At 47.4% G+C, this 19,186-nt stretch overlaps 1 protein-coding gene across 1 annotated transcript in view; it reads right to left on the bottom strand.

Moving 5' to 3' along the window:
- Positions 1–218: 218 nt before the first annotated feature.
- Positions 219–19,186, bottom strand: part of LOC119973511 (striatin-interacting protein 2-like) — a 52,172-nt gene continuing 33,204 nt past the window's right edge. Inside the window, exons 13-21 of the mRNA XM_038811767.1 lie at positions 17,571–17,642; positions 13,647–13,721; positions 12,447–12,544; positions 11,724–11,850; positions 9,014–9,114; positions 5,118–5,184; positions 2,726–2,830; positions 1,208–1,412; positions 219–559 (exon numbers count right to left, since the gene is read on the bottom strand). Of these exons, the coding sequence (XP_038667695.1) occupies positions 303–559; positions 1,208–1,412; positions 2,726–2,830; positions 5,118–5,184; positions 9,014–9,114; positions 11,724–11,850; positions 12,447–12,544; positions 13,647–13,721; positions 17,571–17,642 (1,107 nt within the window). The 3' untranslated portion in view covers positions 219–302. The remainder of the gene's footprint in view (positions 560–1,207; positions 1,413–2,725; positions 2,831–5,117; positions 5,185–9,013; positions 9,115–11,723; positions 11,851–12,446; positions 12,545–13,646; positions 13,722–17,570; positions 17,643–19,186) is intronic.

Below are 19,186 nucleotides of genomic sequence, written 5' to 3'. Positions count from 1 at the left end.
AGTTCCTGATCTGTCAAGTCAAGTGGGTGGGAAGGGAGTCGCCTCTGAATGGCCCATGTCCTGATCCAGGTGGCTGTAAGTGACTGACTCCAGGAGGAAATGTGGGTGCACCCGTTCAGTCATGACAGGCCGGAATATGCAGGGGCTGTTGGTGGAATAAACAAAGCTGGAAAATTACTACCCTCATTAAATAATGTTAAAAACCAAACACCAAAACGTGCTGAGATGGGCTTTTCATTGAATCAAGTCTTTTGAAGACAGGTCATTAAAGAAGCCACTGCTAAAGAGGTGAGCTGTCCTCATTAAGCTCGAGGCTGCAGAAGATCCTCCCAACGGATGGGATGGGCAAAAACCTCTCTGTCCAACCAGAGCTCATAGCTGTAGTGGAAATCCTCAGGCAGCGAGACATGATGGCCCAGGACGCTCTGGAGGCAGTTGTCCACTGGGGCAAACTCCAGGTCAGTGTGGTACAGACCATAACGTCGGCTGTTGAACATTTCAATATTCACCCTCAGGCCACACTCCTCTGCCTGGAAGTCCCAGGGTCGAGCATCAATATCTGTGGGAAGACAGAGGTCACAGCTTATTGCGGTTTGAAACAAATCGAGTTCCCACATTTACACGGACGGTGCCAGAATGGAGTGGTTAATAATTCAGGAAAGACTGAACAGGCTCTCCAACCTGACAATCCATGTACCGGAGTGCTACTCTGTTGGAGGTGGCATTAAACAGTGTTCCCCTTTGAGCTCACAGAGCATCACAAAAGATCCGACAGTCACCACTGGAAGAGCATCTCTCCCGTGTTCGAACCAATATCTATCCCTCAACCAGCAACGCTAAAAGATGATCTGGTTAGCACACTGGGCTAAATCTCTGGCTTTTAAAGCAGACCAAGGCAAGCCAGCAGCACGGTTCAATTCCCGTACCAGCCTCCCCGAACAGGCACCGGAATGTGGCGACTAGGGGCTTTTCACAGTAACTTCATTGAAGCCTACTTGTGACAATAAGCAATTTTCAATCATTTAATTTCATCCTGGCTGGTTGTGGGATCTTACTGTGTGCAAATTGACCATTGGCACGTCTCTTAAATTAGGCGTGGGTGCCCCACCTGGAACCTCAATATCCTGCACTGCTCCCGCTTCAGTACACTGTGTGCTGCTGACCCACGCTAGCTACCCGTCTATGGGTCGGAATCTCTTTGCCATACCGTTTCCATACGCCCAGTCGTCGTTGAGGCGATGTCGCACTTTGTGGTAGATGGCAGACATGATCTTCATGTTACTCTTCCTCCACTGGCGGCCCAGGTATTTGGTTTGGAATTTCAGTAGCTTCAGTGCGTAGAGCTGCAGCATTGCCTGCTCTGCCCTCAGCACCCGCTTTAAAATTGGAGCAGACTTGAAAACCACAAGCATCTAGAGTTAAACCAGAATGTGCAGGTAATCGAAGAGCACGTCAAGACACTGTTTGCATTCCAAAAAAAAAAAAATCAAAGGGGTTCATATCATTTATTACCATGGGCTTTTACAAAGGAAATTTCTGAGTCTTGTATGAAGGTTATGGGCTCCTTTACGCCAAGTTTAAGGGACCATAGCCGATAGCTGGGTGACGGTGAGAATGTGATTAGGCAGCAAGAACACAAGCCAGACAGACTGACCGTACCATGAATGGTTCCTTCTCCACGATGCAGGTGTCTGCAAATTGGACCGTCTGCATCCATTTCAGTGATCATCTGGTGTGGGAATAATGCAGGGGTAAAGGCCAGGCTCTTTGACTCAACACTGTTCTATGGTGACAGGGAAAAGAGGGCGAGGAGGAATGGGGTAGCACACAGCACATGCCGGGAAAGCACCATTTTAGCTTAGATGCGTCGTCAGTCACTGGGATCTATGATGACTCTTGCAGTGTAGCCAAAGAACTGTGGCCACCTAAAATGGGTCCAGCAAGGGGTGCTGGGAAAAGTGGTCAGGTTTTACGGGCAAGCAGGCTGCAGAACAGATCAAACAAAGTGGCAGCAAAAGGCTTTGCAGACTTCAAAAGATTTTGCAGGTTGATGCAAACAACATGGGCAATGGACATCTCCAGGCTATCATCCCAGGAACAATAAAACAGTCCTGTCAATCACACTTGTTTACCAGAGACAGTGGTACCTAAATTCCTTATTTGGAAGGGCCTACATGCCAGGCATGCCCACTGAGTGCCCACCCCAAAATTGATGTTGCAGTCCCCGATTGGACTTGATTGATGAGGCTGATCGAGCCCTGATCAATTGACTGACAAATGACTGAGAGATCGCCCACCAAAGGGGACAAATCCAAGCAGGTTAAAAGGTGCTGCACCACCTTATAATCTCTCTCTGCAGCAGCAAGCAACAAAGGCGACCCTTCACCGGCCAAAGAGAAAGACCATCCACATTACCAACAGAAGGAAGAGCAGAACCAGAAGAGAACCAGATTGATAACCAACTAACAGAGACTACAAAACTGCAACTACAGATAACAGGCCTGTAACAGCCTAGCACTTGTCGGTCACTGCCAAGTTAAGATCTTGGAATTATTGGCGTATAGTGTAACCTATAATTGGGAGTGTGTCATTGAATAACCATAACCATTGTGTGCACATGAATAAATATTGTTTTGTTTTATAAACTGAGTCTCAGTCATTTGTCCATCGTATACGGGTTAAGACACCGTGGTTTAGACAGATACAACAGAATCTTTAGTCTCACCATGATGCGGGAGTGTTTCCATTTGGTGAGCTTGTTTAGGATACGCAGCAGATTGATGCACGAGAAGACATTCCTCCAGCAAAACTGGGTGTGGTCACCAGCTTCCTGGAGGCAAAACAAACAAACAGCTCCTTAAATATAATGAAACATCCCAAAGCACTTCACACACAAAGTGACACAGAGATGGAGGAGGGGATGCTGGGGCAGGGGAATAAAAGCTACCCAGAAGGGAAAAATCGATTCGGACCTGTATTCTTATTTCCCCGTTTTACGGCTTCTTCCTTCTGGATAGGCAGATTTTAAGGACTCATAACGTAGGAGAGAGAAATGGAGAGTTTTCAGGAGGGATTTCCAAAGCTTGATGTCTAAAGAGCTAAAGACAATGGGAGGAGGTAATGCACGAGAGGCTAGAGTTGGAGGAACACAGCGATCTTGGAGGATTGTAGGGCTGGAGGAGGTTTCAGAGATGGGGTGGGGGTGAGGTCAGGTCGCGGAGTGACTTGAACAGATGGATAAGAACTTTCAAGTTAAAGCACTGCCGAAGTGGGAGCCAATGGAGGTCAGTATCCAGGGCTGGTGGTTGTACAGGATTGTGTGTGTTGAATATGGGTACATCACAATGTCACATCCCCTCACACAGGGCATATCTGAGAATGCCTCAGTTCTGATTCCAGTCCTCGTTTTTTTTAAAAACACGGAGGAATATTAATGATGAAGGGAACATTTCCTACTTTCTCCCCGACTCAATGACAGGATTGAGCACTGTTGCACAGATTAAATATTGAGTAAAACTCTTCTTATTCCGACTCAAGGAGGCATCTCAATCCCACTGGGGATACCACTTCCTGAACATTAGCCACCTTCTGGCCCCTCTGGGAAACCCTCTACTTACTGTCCAATCTCAGTTATCCTTAAGTTTTTGACTTGCGCCCACGGTATTCCGACCAGGTGTTCAAACCCCCATTTCACCCACTGGGATGTCATGTATTCTTCAAAGAGGCACCTTGAGTCTTCAAAATGATATCCTGTCCAGGAGCTGCACAAACTGTAGAGCGGTCATACTAGCTGGTGATTTTCCCCTGAACTTGGCGTGACTTCCCTCTCTAACTCACTTTCTATGAATTAAATTCATTCAACACAATCCCTCAAACTGAAGGAGGAGACAGTGACCCTGAGAGAACGGGTTGAATCGGAATGCTGACCCCAGAGAATGGACTAAACCAGAGGGGTGTCCAACCTCCTCCGCAAAGTGCGTTACTGGTTAGTCCCAGTCTGCTCTCTTCTAATACTAAAAGGTGCATTGTCACAAACAAACAAGGTAAATGAGCTCCAGATCGGTTTCTGCTCAGGCTTGTTCCAAGGGATGTGTCATCCAAGGAGTTGGGAGAACTCTCTGCTTCCTCCAAATTGCATCCACCAGATGAGGCAAACTACTTACCCCTAACAATGAAAGAACAAAGAAAATGACAGCACAGGAACAGGCCCTTCAAGCCTGTGCCGACCATGCTGCCTGTCTAAACTAAAATCTTCTACACTTCCGGGGTCCGTATCCCTCTATTCCCGTCCTATTCATGTATTTGGCAAGGTGCCCCTTAAACATCACTATCGTCCCTGCTTCCACCACCTCCTCCGGCAGCGAGTTCCAGGCACCCACTACCCTCTGTGTAAAAAACTTGCCTCGTACATCTCCTCTAACCCTTGTCCCTTAAACCTATGCCCCCTAATAATTGACCCCTCTACCCTGGGAAAAAGTCTCTGACTATCCACTCTGTCTATGCCCCTCATAATTTTGTAGACCTCTATCAGGTCGGCCCTCAACCTCCGTCGTTCCAGTGAGAACAAACCGCGTTTATTCAACCTCTCCTCATAGCGAAAGCCCTCCATGCCAGGCCATATCCTGGTAAATCTCTTCTGCATCCTCTCTAAAGCCTCCACATCCTTCTGGTACTGTGACGACCTGTATTGAACACTATACTCCAAGTGTGGCCTAACTAAGGTTCTATACAACTGCAGCTTTCCTTCAGCAGGAGGGGAGAATTGGGCTCGAATATATGATCTGCTGTAGAGCTGAAAATGTGGGCTCAGTTAATGTGGTAGAATAATTAATGCTGGAACTGTGTAGGGTTGATTATTTCTGCTGTGTCCGAATCCCGAAAATGCTGATTGATGCCTACAGCATTGGCAGCCATCTGGTAGTCATACTACCCTCACTCAATAGGTACATATGTCCGCCCTCCCCAGCAGGAATCAGGAAGTGGTTGAGTGCTGCCTTCCCTGCCCAGGAGTGGCAAGGTGATCATCAGGGCTCCACCATCTCAGCTGGAGCCAAACCTGGGACCATATTACCCAGTATCACAGGACAAATTTTGATTTCTATATATCCCGCACTTACCAGAACGTCGGTGGTAAGTTCCGGCAACTCATGGATTACGCAGTGAGGGTAGTCTAGGACGCAGATACTGTGTGCACAACGAAACAGAACAATTAGGGCACAGTTAGCTGCCTCATCGAAACAGGAAATCATCTGAGTGATTTAACAGACCTTTCAGAGCTGGTGCTCACTGCGGGAATCCTGGTTAAATCATTACCGAGGGGCAGACAGACACACAGCAGAATGTGAGATCGGGCCTGCCGATACTGTGCATGCTCTTGCGACACAGCCGGATGCAGAACTTGTTCTGCGGTTGGTACCCCCTCTCTGCCCCCATCCTCCGATATCCAAGTTTTGTACAGAATTAATACTTACAATGTGCAACATCATCTTGCTTTTCCTTCAAATAGCACCTGGAATCATGCAGCACCCAAAGAGGCCATTCAGCCCATTCTGTCTGTGCTGGCTTCTGAAAGACCTAACCAATTAGTGCCACTCCCTTGCCCTTTCCCCATATTCCTGCATTTATAGATCCAATTCGCCTTTGAAAGCTGCTATTGAATTTGCTTCCAACACCTGAGCAGAGATTGTATTCCAGATCAAAACAGCTTCCTGAATAAAGATATCGCTCCTCATCTTCCCTGGCTTGTTCTGCCATTCATTTTAAAACTGGGACTTCTACTCATTGTCCTTTCTTCAAGTGGAACAAACTTCTTCCCGCCTACAAAAGAACCCTCCAAATTTTAAACTCCTGCTGCTGGGAGAGGTGGGGGCGGGGTATTCAGGGATAGTGATTTCAGATCATGCTCCACATTTTGTGGATTTGGTTTTGGTGTTGGGGTTGGGTCCTGCTCAGAGCCAGAGCCAGAGCCCCCCCCCCCCCCCCCCCCCCCCGAGGTTGGAAATTATGCTGTTGGCAATGAGGGATTCTGAGAGGATTTCTTCCGCCTTTGAGGAGTACATTCATTGTAATAGGAGTGAGAAAATGTTGCCTTCCATGTGTGGGAGGCTTTGAAGGCAGCTATTCGGGGGTGGGGAGGCAATAATCTCTTATGGGGCACATAAAGAGAAGCGTGAAAGTGTGGGGTGGCAGAGGTTGGTGGATGCCATTTTGGAGGATGGTCGCCCAGTACGTGCTTGCCCCGATGCCAGAGTTGTTGGCAAACAGAAAGAAACTGCAGTTGAGGGCAGCATGGTGGTGCAGTGGTTAGCACTGCTGCCTCACGGCACCGAGGTCCCAGGTTCGTTCCCGGCTCTGGGTCACTGTCCTTGTGGAAGTAATTGTGCAAAGACCCAAAGATGTGCAGGGTAGGTGGATTGGCCATGCTAAATCGCCCAGTTAATTGGAAAAAATGAATTGGGTACTCTAAATTTATATAAAAAAAGAAACTGCAGTTGGAATTTGGGCTGCTTTCGATGGACAGGGCAGCACACTAGCTGTGGCGCTCGATGAGGGCTTTTTCTAAACATGGGAGAAGGCCAGTCGTCTGTTGACGCACCAGCTGAGGAAGCAGGTGACCTCTCGGGATATAGTGCAGGCTATAGTGGCAGGTTGGTCTCCCGCCCCAGGTACAGCCAGTGAGGCTTTCTATCGTAATCTTTATAAGTCGGAGCTCCCGGAGGATGGGCTGTCTATGTGGTTTTTTTTGGATGGCTTGTCTATCCGGAATGCAGAATGAGGGAGAAGGGAGGAATTAGAGTTCCCACTGACCTCGGAGGAGGTCATGAAATGCATGGGCTTGATGCAGTCGGGTAAAGTGTCAGGCCCAGATAGATTTTCGATCAAATTTTATAAGAAATGAGAGAGTCAGCTGGTCCCATTGTTGTTAGAGATGTTTAACGACTCCATGTCTTGGGGGAACGTGGCCACATTGGTGCAGGCGTCGATTTTTCAGATTTGAAAAGGGATAATCATTCGATAGACTATGGGTCTTATTGCCCTATTTCATTAGTGAATGTGGATGCAAAGTTGTTGCCAAGTGCAAAGTTGTTGCGCTTGGAGCTCTGTCTTCCAGGGGTCATATTGGAAGAACAGGCTGAGTTTAATAAGGGCAGGCAGCTGTTGGCCAATATTCGGCGATTGCTCAATGTTATCTGTCCCCCTCTTCAGCCGACCAGGAGAGGTTGCCTTTTCGCTTGGCTAGGCCCAGCTTCCGTTACCTGGGAATCCAGGTGTGGCCCATGATTGGGACTCACTCCATAAACTAAATTTTGTGGGTCTGGTGAATGGGGTCAAGTCGGACTTGAAGAAATGGGATCACCTCCCTCGGCCCCTGGCGGGCAGGGTCCAGTTGGTAAAGATGAATATTCTCCCAAGATTTCAATTTTGTTTTGTGTCTTCCAGTTCTCCTTTGCAAATCCTTTTTGTGAAAGTCAATAAAATTGTATCTTCATTTATTTGGGCGGCTAAGACCCCACGGATTCGCAGGATGCTATTGCAGAGGGAATGGCAATTGGGGATCCTCGTGTTGCCCGATCTGTTATTTTATTATTGGCAGCAAATATTGAGAACCATCGTTTTGTTCCACCGCCTTGGACTTGCCGTTTTGGGCATAGGAGGAGGAGGGGTTGGAACAGTTCGGGGACATGTTTATAGAAGGGCGGTTTGAGGGTATTAAGGAGTGGTTGGGCAAGTTCCAGCTTACAAGAACTAATCTTTTAAACGTATTATCAGGTGTGTAATGTTTTGCACAAGGATATTCCTTTCTTCCTCTTGGTATCCTCGCCCTCGTTGACGGATGGAGTTCTTTCAACAGCTGAGCTGGCGGAAGGGAAGAAAATAAATATTTATGGTCGGTGAAGTAAGCTCCATTGGATGAGTTATAAAGGAAGTGGGAGAGGGAGCTGGGTCAGGCTTTTGGGGGGGGGGGGGGGGTTGCGAGTTTGCATTGACTTGGGGCTGGGAGCGAGCCCTATTTCTCAGTGCCCGTGAGGCAGCAGTGCTAACCACTGTGCCATCCTAACCTCATGGAGTTCTTGGACTTAGAAAAGGTCAAGTACATCACGAGGAGTTAGGCAGAAGGCTTCATTTCAAGGTGGCAGCCTTTCATTTCCTACTTCAGGGAGCTGGTCACCGTCAGATGTTTTGCGGCGGGGGAGGGGTGTGTAGGGATTTGCTTTGGGTTTCGTCTTGGTTGATTTTCTTTGTGGGTTGAGTCTAGAATTGTAATTGTATTAGTTGTGTAATACGGTTGTTACAGTGTTTAATTGAAAGAGTTTTCTAAACAAATGTCACAATCTGTTAGTTCTTGATTGTTGCAGATCAAGAAATTCTGTGTGGTTTAATCAGGAGTAACTAAGCTCAATCAGAGAGTTACAAGGGCCTGTGCTGCCCTAACTCTGGGAGGACGGAAACCCAACAACTGTTGCAGTCCCTGGTCCCTAATCAGCTCTGCTCGAAAATGGGGAGGGGTTTTCGTAAAAAGGACAGGTTTTAGGATCAGTGTGATGATTCCTGAAGGCTTCCAGCCTCATGATGGTGATACAGGGAGGTCATGGAGAAAGGTTGGCACTGTTGGAATGGCGTGCCAGCCTGAGTTAGCTCAGGAGGAGCAGCTGGGGACAGAAAAACGTTTTAATTCCCTGCCATCCCCTCTGTTAACCAGAAGTGAAACGGAGCATTCAGGCCTTCCCAGCACAGATTTCCTTTGCCCTCTGAAGGTGCTAACATTCCTTCCATTGGCACCTGCTGCTCCCAAAGGGACCACCATTCCTGAGAGAAAAGACTCAGAGGAATGAGTGCTAGCAAGCCATTCGATCACGGGAAGCATCACAGCTAAGCCTGCCTATCCTCCCACAAATTAGGCTTTACAGTCGGGAGGAGGGGATGTTGTAGGATAGTAATCCAGATACAATTACAGAGGGGGGCATGGTTAGTGCCCCTGGCTGGGTTTGGTTTCAGAGTTCACCCTTCTTACCTGTTCTTGGTGGTGACGTAGGACATGATGCTCTGATTGAAGAACTTCAAAATGAGTGGGATACAGTTGGCAAACACCAAGTGCTGGGAAACATATTCAAACTAGGAGGAAAGGCAAAGAGGAAAATAAGAAGGGACCATAGAATCAGAATCTCTTCAGTGCAGAAGCAGGCTATTCCGCCCATTGAATCTGCACCAACCCTCCGAAAGAGAACTTGACCCCACCCACCCCACCTAACCTGCAGATCCCTGGACACAAAGGGACAATTTAGCACGGCCAATCCACCTAACCTGCACATCCCTGGGTACTGAGGGGCAATTTAGCACGGCCAATCCACCTAACCTGCACATCCCTGGGCACCAAGGGGCAATTTAGCACGGCCAATCCACCTATCCTGCACATCCCTGGGCACTAAGGGGCAATTTAGCACGGCCAATCCACTTAACCTGCACATCCCTGGGTACTGAGGGGCAATTTAGCACGGCCAATCCACCTAACCTGAACATCCTCGGACTTCTATCATCTTCTGTACAAAGGTCTGAGAACACACATGAACAGATTCAAAAACAGCTTCTTCCTCGCTGTTACCAGACTCCTAAATGACCCTCTTATAGACTGAATTGATCTCTCCACACATCTTCTCTACTGTGCAGTACTACACTCTGTAAGCTTCACCCGATGTCTATGTATTTACAATGTGTATTTATGTATGTCCTATGTTTTTTCATGTACGGAACGATCTGACTGTACTGTACGCAGAACAATACTTTTCATTGTACCTCTGTAAACGTGACAATAAATCTAAAACTATTTAAAATTGAAAATGACATTCCCAGGCCACAGAAGCCTCTCTTACATTACCCGGTTTCCTGTTCCTTCCCCCTCTGCTATTCTTGTGCACCCATCTTTTCTTTTGCCTCGCTCCATCTTCCCTTTTGTCATTTAATCACACTGCCTCCCACCCCATCACCGGGCTTCCCAATTGTTATTTCCTTTTAACCCCCTTCCCAGGCTCTGTTAAAAACTGGATAAATCCCCAACATCTTCTGGTTCTGATGAAAGGCCAGCAACACGAAGCCTCAGCTCAGTTTCCCTTTCCACAAATGCAGCCTGATGTCCCTTGGAGTGCTCCCCAGCACTTTGGCTTTTCAGTTACAATTTTGAAGACCAGTGAATAGGATTGATGACCAGTTGTTGATGTGGCGAATAGCAGGTGAAAGGCCTGTTAGTTTTTAGAAAGAGAGAGAGAGAGCGAGAGAGTAAGGAAGGAGGAGGCACAATGGTTAGCATTGCTGCCTATAGCGCTGAGGACTCGGGTTCGAATCCCGGCCCTGGGTCATTGTCTGTGAGGAGTTTGCGCATTCTCCCAGTGTCGGTGTGGGTTTCACCCCCACAACCAAAAGATGTGCAGGTTAGGTGGATTGGCCACGCTAAATTGCCCCTTAATTGGAAAAAATGAATTGAGTACTCTAAATTTATTTTGAAAAAAAGAACCAAATGCACGGGTTAGTGCGAGGAGGATGATGTGGGAAAGCAAGCAGTGGGTGGGGGTTCAGAACCAATTGTGAATCAACCACTAAAGTACACGTCAGTGTGATCTGCATTGCAATGCCTGTTGTGTGACTGTGGAGGAGTCATCCAAACCACCCTGTTCTCAAACATCAGTGCCCATCCACCAGAACACAAGAATTAGGGGTTGTAGGCCATGCGGGCCCTTGAGTCTGCGCCACCATCTACCTCCCATCATGAATCGACAAGAGTCCTTCTCCGGGTGAATAACTTCTCCTGACCAGAGGATGACAGGTTTCACATTTAATATTGCTTTTCAGGCTGTCACATGAAGTGAGTGAGTCACAGGTTGGAATCTAATCCAATGGTTTATAGATAGAATAATGGATATTAAGAGTGAGTTAGAGGCTGAAACATAATCCAGGATTCAGATGTAGAACTGTCAATTGGAATAAGGCTCAGTTACCAGGACACATATTTTTTACCTCACGGACCAATGTCTTGGTTTAATTCAGTGGGATGGACAGCTGGTCTGTGATGCAGAATGCGGCCAGCAGCGAGGGTTCATTTCCCGTACCGCCTGAGGTTATTCATGAAGGCCTTCTCAACCCTGCCCCTCGCCCAAGGTGTGGTGATCCTCAGGTTAAATAACTACCTCTCAGCTCTCCCCCTCAAAGGGGAGAGCAGCCAATGAGTATCTGGGTCTGTGGCGATTTTACTTACTTACTTAATCATTCTGATGTGTGTTTGGAATAAGATTGATTTTCCAAGTACATTACTTTGGAGCGCAGCAGCATACCGGTGAATGTTTCCCTGTGTGACTATACATCAACAGGACAGGCATTTGTGGAAGCATATCACAACTCTTTGTCGTCCCCCTCATCTATTATATACCATTGCTTTACTGGGCATTCCCCCCTAATTAAGCCGGTTTTTCATCCGTCCAGGCTCGGTGCCTTGGCTGCTAAGATTGCAAAGAGCCGTCAGCTCAGTCTCCGCCCAGTGCTCTCTGGTTGATCAGTAGGAGGCACAAGGCATTCAATCTGCAGCCAGAGGATGACTGTCCACTTAATACAGCTCAAGATGAGGAATCACCCGGAGTGAGGGAAACAAGACCCACACTATCCAATGCCCACCCTCACACTGCAAACCCCCCCACCCAAATTCCCCTGACTTGTCCAGTGCCTCCGGTGTTGCTTACCTGATAGACATGGTTCAGTTTGAGATGTTTGAGCAGCAGAAGCATCAGTGCTGAGATAGCTTTAACAATGATCTCTTTGTGTCTATTGACGTCAATCCCCAGCTTCATGCTTTGTAACACGGTATTGCTGCACAAAATGTAACAAAGAGGTGAATCTATCTCACTGAAATATTAAATACTCTATTGCGAGTACCTCCTCTCGAGCTAGCTTAAAAAGACACAGGTCATTCAGTTGGTGACAGAATCATCCACCGGATGGAGTCCCGAAATAAACCCCGTTGTGGGACTGGGATGTAATCAGGAAGATCCCAAGTTTGATTTCAATTTGCATTTGCCCAGTGACAGCTGGTCGGGGGCAGCTGACTGTCCCGATCAGGAAGAGGTTGGCAGAAGAGGAAAATTACAGGCAAAGTCCTTCCTCTTCTCTCGCTCCAGGTTCGGCAGTTTTGCCTCAGCTTGGACGTGAAGACTAATCACGGGGCCAATGGTCACATCTCTCCAGCCGCACCAGGTAATGAATGCGACTGGGGTGCTGCACCGAAGGCTGCTGGGAAACGGAACTCGGCGCGACATGAGTGAACGGAAAACCAGACCCTCGATCCAAGGGTAGCGTGAGGATAATGAAAAACCAATCAAATAGTCCCCTTTATCTGACGGGCAAATATTCCAAATCAGGACCCAGGGAAAGAAGTCACTGAAAATATTATCTGAACAAAAACTCACGGCATCTCCTCAGGCAAGAGATCAGCCAAGATATTGATGGAGTCCGTCTTTGCCTTGGATGTGGGGGCAGCAGCCAACTGGACCTTCAGCAGTGCTATCTGTGGAACCACAATAACCCCCCCCAGCCCGTCATCAGCGGTTAGTCAGGAAGGGAAGAAATTGCATTTTTTGAATTGCTCCTTTGACAACCTCAACACATCCCCTTCTGGACAGCCAATGAAGTATTTTTGTTAGGGCAGGCAACAGCCAGTTTGTGCACAGCAAGCTCCCACAAACAGCAATGTGAGAACGACCAGATAATTTGGTTTCCGTGATGTTGGTTGAGGGGTAATTATTAGTCAGGACATTGGGAAGAAATCCCCTGCTCTTGACTCATTCCTTCCAAGAGGCACCAGGGGGCTACATTTATGTCCACATGACTTTAAAATCTCATCTAATATCTGGCACTTCTGACAGTGCAGCACACTCATTACTGGGCTGTTAGCCTAGACGACTGGAGTCTCGGGAGTAAGATTTGAAATCTCAACCATCAGACTCAAAAGGTAAAAATGCTCCCAACCAAGTCACGGCTGACATCCAAAGAAGTATGAAGTGAAGTTCCGTCTGCTGACCTGGCTTTCAGAATAATAGGAAGATTATATTTTTGCAAGCAGAGTTATTACCAAGGGGAACAAGGTAAAGAGTGGGAAACAGAATTAGTAGGAAGTAGGGAAACAAACAATAGGATTTAATACTGTGCTGCACCTTCGAGGGGTCAGTGAAAAACACACTGAAGATCAGGGTTTCAATTCCCAATTCAGTCTTAGGAATGTTCCTGTAGAGAGGTGAAAGAACTCCGGGGACTTCAGCTCCTGATCCAGTGACCACTTCCCAGCAGGAAGGAAAAGCAAGGAGGAAAAAAGAATATCACCAAGTTTAAAGGGGGAGTACGGCACAGGACGATCCCAGGATGAATCCCCAAGTCTGTGTGGATCTCTGCCATAATGGCAACTTTGGCTCATAAACCAGAGGAAGGCTTGGGGAGGGCCTGGGGATGGGAGGGTGAGCTGGCCCCGGTGTAACAACCTCAATCAATTAACTGCAGGTGGTATGCTTAGGAAATTGGGGATAATAAAGAACAAAAAGAATGGCAGAGAGAGAGACACTGACCATGGACCAAGGTACCATTGAGGGCACAGTCTGTGTACAGGCAATACTCACCATATACTGAGGTAGGTTATATAACATTGACTGATACAGGATCTCGACTGGGGTCTGCTCAACCTCCTCAGCTCCCTGTGTTTAAGGAAAAGGCAGAATTGTAATCATTTTATTTAATGCTACCTGCTTCAGTTTGTTGTTTGTTTTTCTTTTTAAAAATTAATTTAGAGTGTCCAATTATATTTTTTTCCAATTAAGGGGTGATTTAGCGTGACCAATCCACCTACCCTGCACATCTTTTTGGGTTGTGGGGGTGAGACCCAAGCAGACACGGGGAGAATTTGCAAACTCCACACGGACAGTGATCCGGGGCCGGGACAGTTTGTTGTTAAACTGAACATAGAACTATAGAAAAGTTACGGTGCCTAAAGAGGCCATTCAGCCCATCATGTCTGTGCCAGGCAGGGAAAGAAAAGAAACAAATTGCCCATTTTAATCACATTTTTCAGCACCTGGTCCGTTATCTCACAGTTACAGCCCTTCAGAAGCAGATCCAGGTACCTTTTGAAAGGAGTTGAATGTTTCAACCTCAACTACCAACCTCAGAAATGAATTCCAGCAGTTCCATCACCCTCGGCGAACGCTTTTTCCTCATGTCCCCTCTAATCCTTCTACCAATGACCTTAAATCGATGTATGACCCCCTGGTAATTGACCCCTCATCTCAGGGTCTTTCCTCTCTACCCTGTCTCGACCCCTCATGATTTTGTACACCTCAATCAGGTCATCCCTTGGCCTCCTCTGATTGAAGGAAAAGAACTCTAGCCTATCCAATCTCTCCTCCTAGCTAAAATTTTCTCAAGCCCCAGCAACATTCGTGTAAATCTCCTCCGCACTATCTCCAGAGCAATTGTTTGGTGACCAGAACTGTACACAAAGCTCCAGCTGTGTCCTAACCAGCTTTTTCCAGTACAATCATTGCATTCCTAATTTTGTATACCTTGCCCAATAAAGGAATGCATTCCATATGCTTTAAAAACATTTTTTAGAGTACCCAATTCATTTATTTCCAATTAAAGGCCAATTTAGCGTGGCCAATCCACCTACCCTGCACATCTTTGGGTTGTGGGGGCAAAACCCTGCACACACGGGGAGAATGTGCAAATCACACACCGATAGTGACCCAGAGCCGGGATCGAACCTGGGACCTCGGTGCCATGAGGCAGCAGGGCTAACCCACTGCGCTGCCCCTCCATATGCTTTCTTGACCACCTTGTCAGCAACAATTATTTAATATCTCACTTTAATATGAGCTAGGTGAGAATATGGCTCTCCAGTTGCTAAGAGTGCAGTAAGTTATCATGAGTTGAAGCAGGTTTCACTACTTTATACCCGCACAATGTGTGTGTGTGTGTGTGTGAGAGATTCTGTGTGTGTGTGTGTGTGTGTGTGTGTGTGTGTGAGAGATTCTGTGTGTGTGTGTTTCTGTGTGTGTGATGTGTGAGATTCTGTGTGTGTGGGATTCTGTGTGTGTGTGAGATTCTGTGTGTGTGTGAGATTCTGTGTGTGTGTGAGATTCTGTGTGTGTGTGAGATTCTGTGTGTGTGTGATTGTGTGTGTGTGCGATTGTGTGTTTCTGTGAGTGTGTGTTTCTGTGTAGAACATAGAACCATAGAACAGTACAGCACAGAACAGGCCCTTCGGCCCTCAATGTTGTGCCGAGCCATGATCACCCTACTCAAACCCACTCATCCACCCTATACCCGTAACCCAACAACCCCCCCTTAACCTTACTTTTATTAGGACACTACGGGCAATTTAGCATGGCCGATCCACCTAACCCGCACATCTTTGGACTGTGGGAGGAAACCGGAGCACCCGGAGGAAACCCACGCACACAAGGGGAGGACGTACAGACTCCACACAGACAGTGACCCAGCCGGGAATCGAACCTGGGACCCTGGAGCTGTGAAGCATTTATGCTAACCACCATGCTACCCTGCTGCCCCTGTGTGTGTGTGTGTTTCTGTGTGTGTGTGTGTGTGTGTGTGTTTCTGTGTGTGTGTGTGTGTGTGTGTGTGTGTGTTTCTGTGTGTTTCTGTGCGTGTGTGTGTGTTTCTGTGCGTGTGTGTGTGTTTCTGTGCGTGTGTGTGTGTTTCTGTGTGTGTGTTTCTGTGCGTGTGTGTGTTTCTGTGCATGTGTGTGTGTTTGTGTGCGCGTGTTTCTGTGTGTGTGCGCGTGTTTCTGTGTGTGCGCGCGTGTTTCTGTGTGTGCGCGCGTGTTTCTGTGTGCGCGCGCGTTTCTGTGTGTGCGCGCGTGTTTCTGTGTGTGCGCGCGTGTTTCTGTGTGTGCGCGCGTGTTTCTGTGTGTGCGCGTGTGTTTCTGTGTGCGCGCGTGTTTCTGTGTGCGTGCGTGTTTCTGTGTGCGTGCGTGTTTCTGTGTGCGTGCGTGTTTCTGTGTGCGTGCGTGTTTCTGTGTGCGTGCGTGTTTCTGTGTGTGTGTGCGTGTTTCTGTGTGCGTGCGTGTTTCTGTGTGTGTGTGCGTGTTTCTGTGTGCGTGCGTGTTTCTGTGTGCGTGCGTGTTTCTGTGTGCGTGCGTGTTTCTGTGTGCGTGCGTGTTTCTGTGTGTGCGTGCGTGTTTCTGTGTGCGTGCGTGTTTCTGTGTGCGTGCGTGTTTCTGTGTGTGTGTGTGCGTGTTTCTGTGTGCGTGCGTGTTTCTGTGTGTGTGTGCGTGTTTCTGTGTGTGCGCGCGTGTTTCTGTGTGTGCGCGCGTGTTTCTGTGTGTGCGCGCGTGTTTCTGTGTGTGCGCGCGTGTTTCTGTGTGTGTGTGCGTGTTTCTGTGTGTGCGCGCGTGTTTCTGTGTGTGCGCGCGTGTTTCTGTGTGTGCGCGCGTGTTTCTGTGTGTGCGCGCGTGTTTCTGTGTGCGCGCGTGTTTCTGTGTGCGTGCGTGTTTCTGTGTGCGTGCGTGTTTCTGTGTGTGTGTGCGTGTTTCTGTGTGCGTGCGTGTTTCTGTGTGCGTGCGTGTTTCTGTGTGCGTGCGTGTTTCTGTGTGTGCGTGCGTGTTTCTGTGTGCGTGCGTGTTTCTGTGTGCGTGCGTGTTTCTGTGTGCGTGCGTGTTTCTGTGTGTGTGTGCGTGTTTCTGTGTGCGTGCGTGTTTCTGTGTGTGTGTGCGTGTTTCTGTGTGTGTGCGCGCGTGTTTCTGTGTGTGCGCGCGTGTTTCTGTGTTTCTGTGTGTGTGTGTGATTGCATGTATGTGGTGGAGGTGATTAACACTTTTCCTTCCAGATGATTTGCTTTGTGTCAGCATCACATACTAACACCCATATTCCACCAACCTTTACATGGGTAGTGCTCACAAACCAGACATGACCGTAACCCTGAAAATGAAAAGCGTACAAATGGAAATCAACTAGAGATGGGTCTTGAAGGTTTCAAGTGATGGGGCTGTGACGATTCCCTTTTGCAACTTGTTCGATTGTGAAGAAAGCTTGTTGACAAGACACTCTTGGAACTGAATGGTCTTTGTCATGTGTGCAGAAGGCTACCTTGTGTTTTGTTATTTCCAGAGGCGACCAGCCTGTGTATCTTAGACACTGCTCAACCCAGACCAGGACATATTCTACAAAACCTTCGACCCTCTCCTTCAAGAAGTAAATCAGCTAATCAGAATATCTATTTAATCTCTCTGTACTGGCTACCACACTCAGCATATTTCCAAGCAACGTTAAATATAAATTAGGAACAAAAAAAAATGTAAAGTGAATCTCCTCTGTATTCTCTTCAGGTCTTCAGATCCTTCCTCCAGTATGGTGTCCAGAACTGGACGCAGAACTCCAAATGAGACAAGTGAGTGGACTCGAAGGCTACCTCTATGACTTGCTCTTATGCCCGACTGAACAGAATGTATGTAGCAGGAGTGTATTTGACTAAGAGCCTTCTGCGTTCCTCATTTACCACTGAGTGGGTTCACACGACACAATCCTTACCAGGGACACTGGGGACTTCTGAAGCTCCTCCTCCACCTTGGACTGTACCTCTGCAATGGACACATACTTGTGCTAATGGAGGAAAAGCACAAAATCATTCTTTATTATATAAACAAAATATTTTTCTTCAACCAAAAGATGCCCTAGCCTAATTATTTAGTCACATCAAGTTCCTTCATGATCCATTGAACACCCATTGTTGAGCCAGGATAGTCAATCACAGCAGACCGTTGGCCCATGGAGGGCATCACAACACAGCGCACTCCGAACCTCATCCTTCCAATAATGCAGCCGACAGAATTGCAGCATCAACAGACTCAAAATGCTGCAGCACCAGACTATAAACCAGAATGTATCTGTTCAAGTTAGACTTGCATAGATTCTACACAACACAGCAACAGGCGGTCTGGCTCAACTAGACGTTGCTGCTGTTTATACTCCATTTGCGCTTACTTCCATTCCCATCTCAGCCTTTTACCAGACCTTCTGATTCACTTTTCTCTCACCCACTCGTCTCGTTTCCTTTTGAAGGCATCCTTTTTTTTATAATATAAATTTAAGAGTACCCAATTAATTTTTTCCAATTCATGGGGCAATTTAGTGTGGCCAATCCTCCTACCCTGCACATCTTTGGGTTGTGGGGACGAAACCCACGCAAGCATGGGGAGAATGTGCAAACTCCACACGGGCAGTGTCCCAGAGCCGGGATCGAACCTGAGACCTCAGCGCCGTGAGGCAGCAGTGCTGACCACTGCGCCACCGTGCTGCCCTTGAAAGCATCCTTAACCACTTCCTGCGGTAGCAGGTTCAATATCCTAACCGCTCCGAGTAAAATAAATGTCTTACCGTCATATTTATTGGTAAGTATTATAATGATATCTAGTATATCATCTTTGTATATATGAATGATCATGTAGAATAGCGTGTAATTACAGCATCCAGCCACTAGTTGTAGTAAGGGCACATCCCACGAGCCACACGGTGGTCCATGTGATCTTGGGGGAAGTGAGCTAGTAGAGAGGGTTGGAGACAGTCGTGTTTTTCAGTAGCTCTGTGTACTGTAATTATTTAATCTAATACTTATGGCATACTTAAGAATTCCCAATTTATAGCATAGTGTAAATAAATTAGCTTTGATTTAGTACAAAGTCTGCATGTTCTTTGTAGCAACACTACAACCGTAATAACTACCAAAGAACATCACATATATCTTGCATTTATGGTCCCGAGCTGTAAGATTATTAGCAATTATTAGTTAATAGTAACCATAGCAGGATTTAGACCCCACCTCACTCCTTGGCTACTGCAGGATGCTGAATCAACTTTAATATCCCTTCTGACACTGTATTGAGTTTCCAATCCCATATCCATGACCACCCACTCCCACCTCATTGCTCGTTTCCTCCCCACCCACAGCTCACCAGCTGCTGAAAACCTCATTCATTCATTTGTTGCCTGGAGACTCGACTGCTCCCTTGCCAAAATTATCACCCTCCAAGAGGGCAGCACGGTCGTGCAGTGGTTAGAATTGGGACTACGGCGCTGAGGGCCCAGGTTCGAATCCCGGCTCTGGGTCACTGTCCATGTGGAGTTTGCACATTCTCCCTGTGTCTGCA

The sequence above is a fragment of the Scyliorhinus canicula genome, chromosome 11, assembly GCF_902713615.1.
Source record: "Scyliorhinus canicula chromosome 11, sScyCan1.1, whole genome shotgun sequence".
Taxonomy (NCBI): Eukaryota; Metazoa; Chordata; class Chondrichthyes; order Carcharhiniformes; family Scyliorhinidae; genus Scyliorhinus; species Scyliorhinus canicula.
This window is presented reverse-complemented; position numbering and strand designations above follow the sequence as displayed.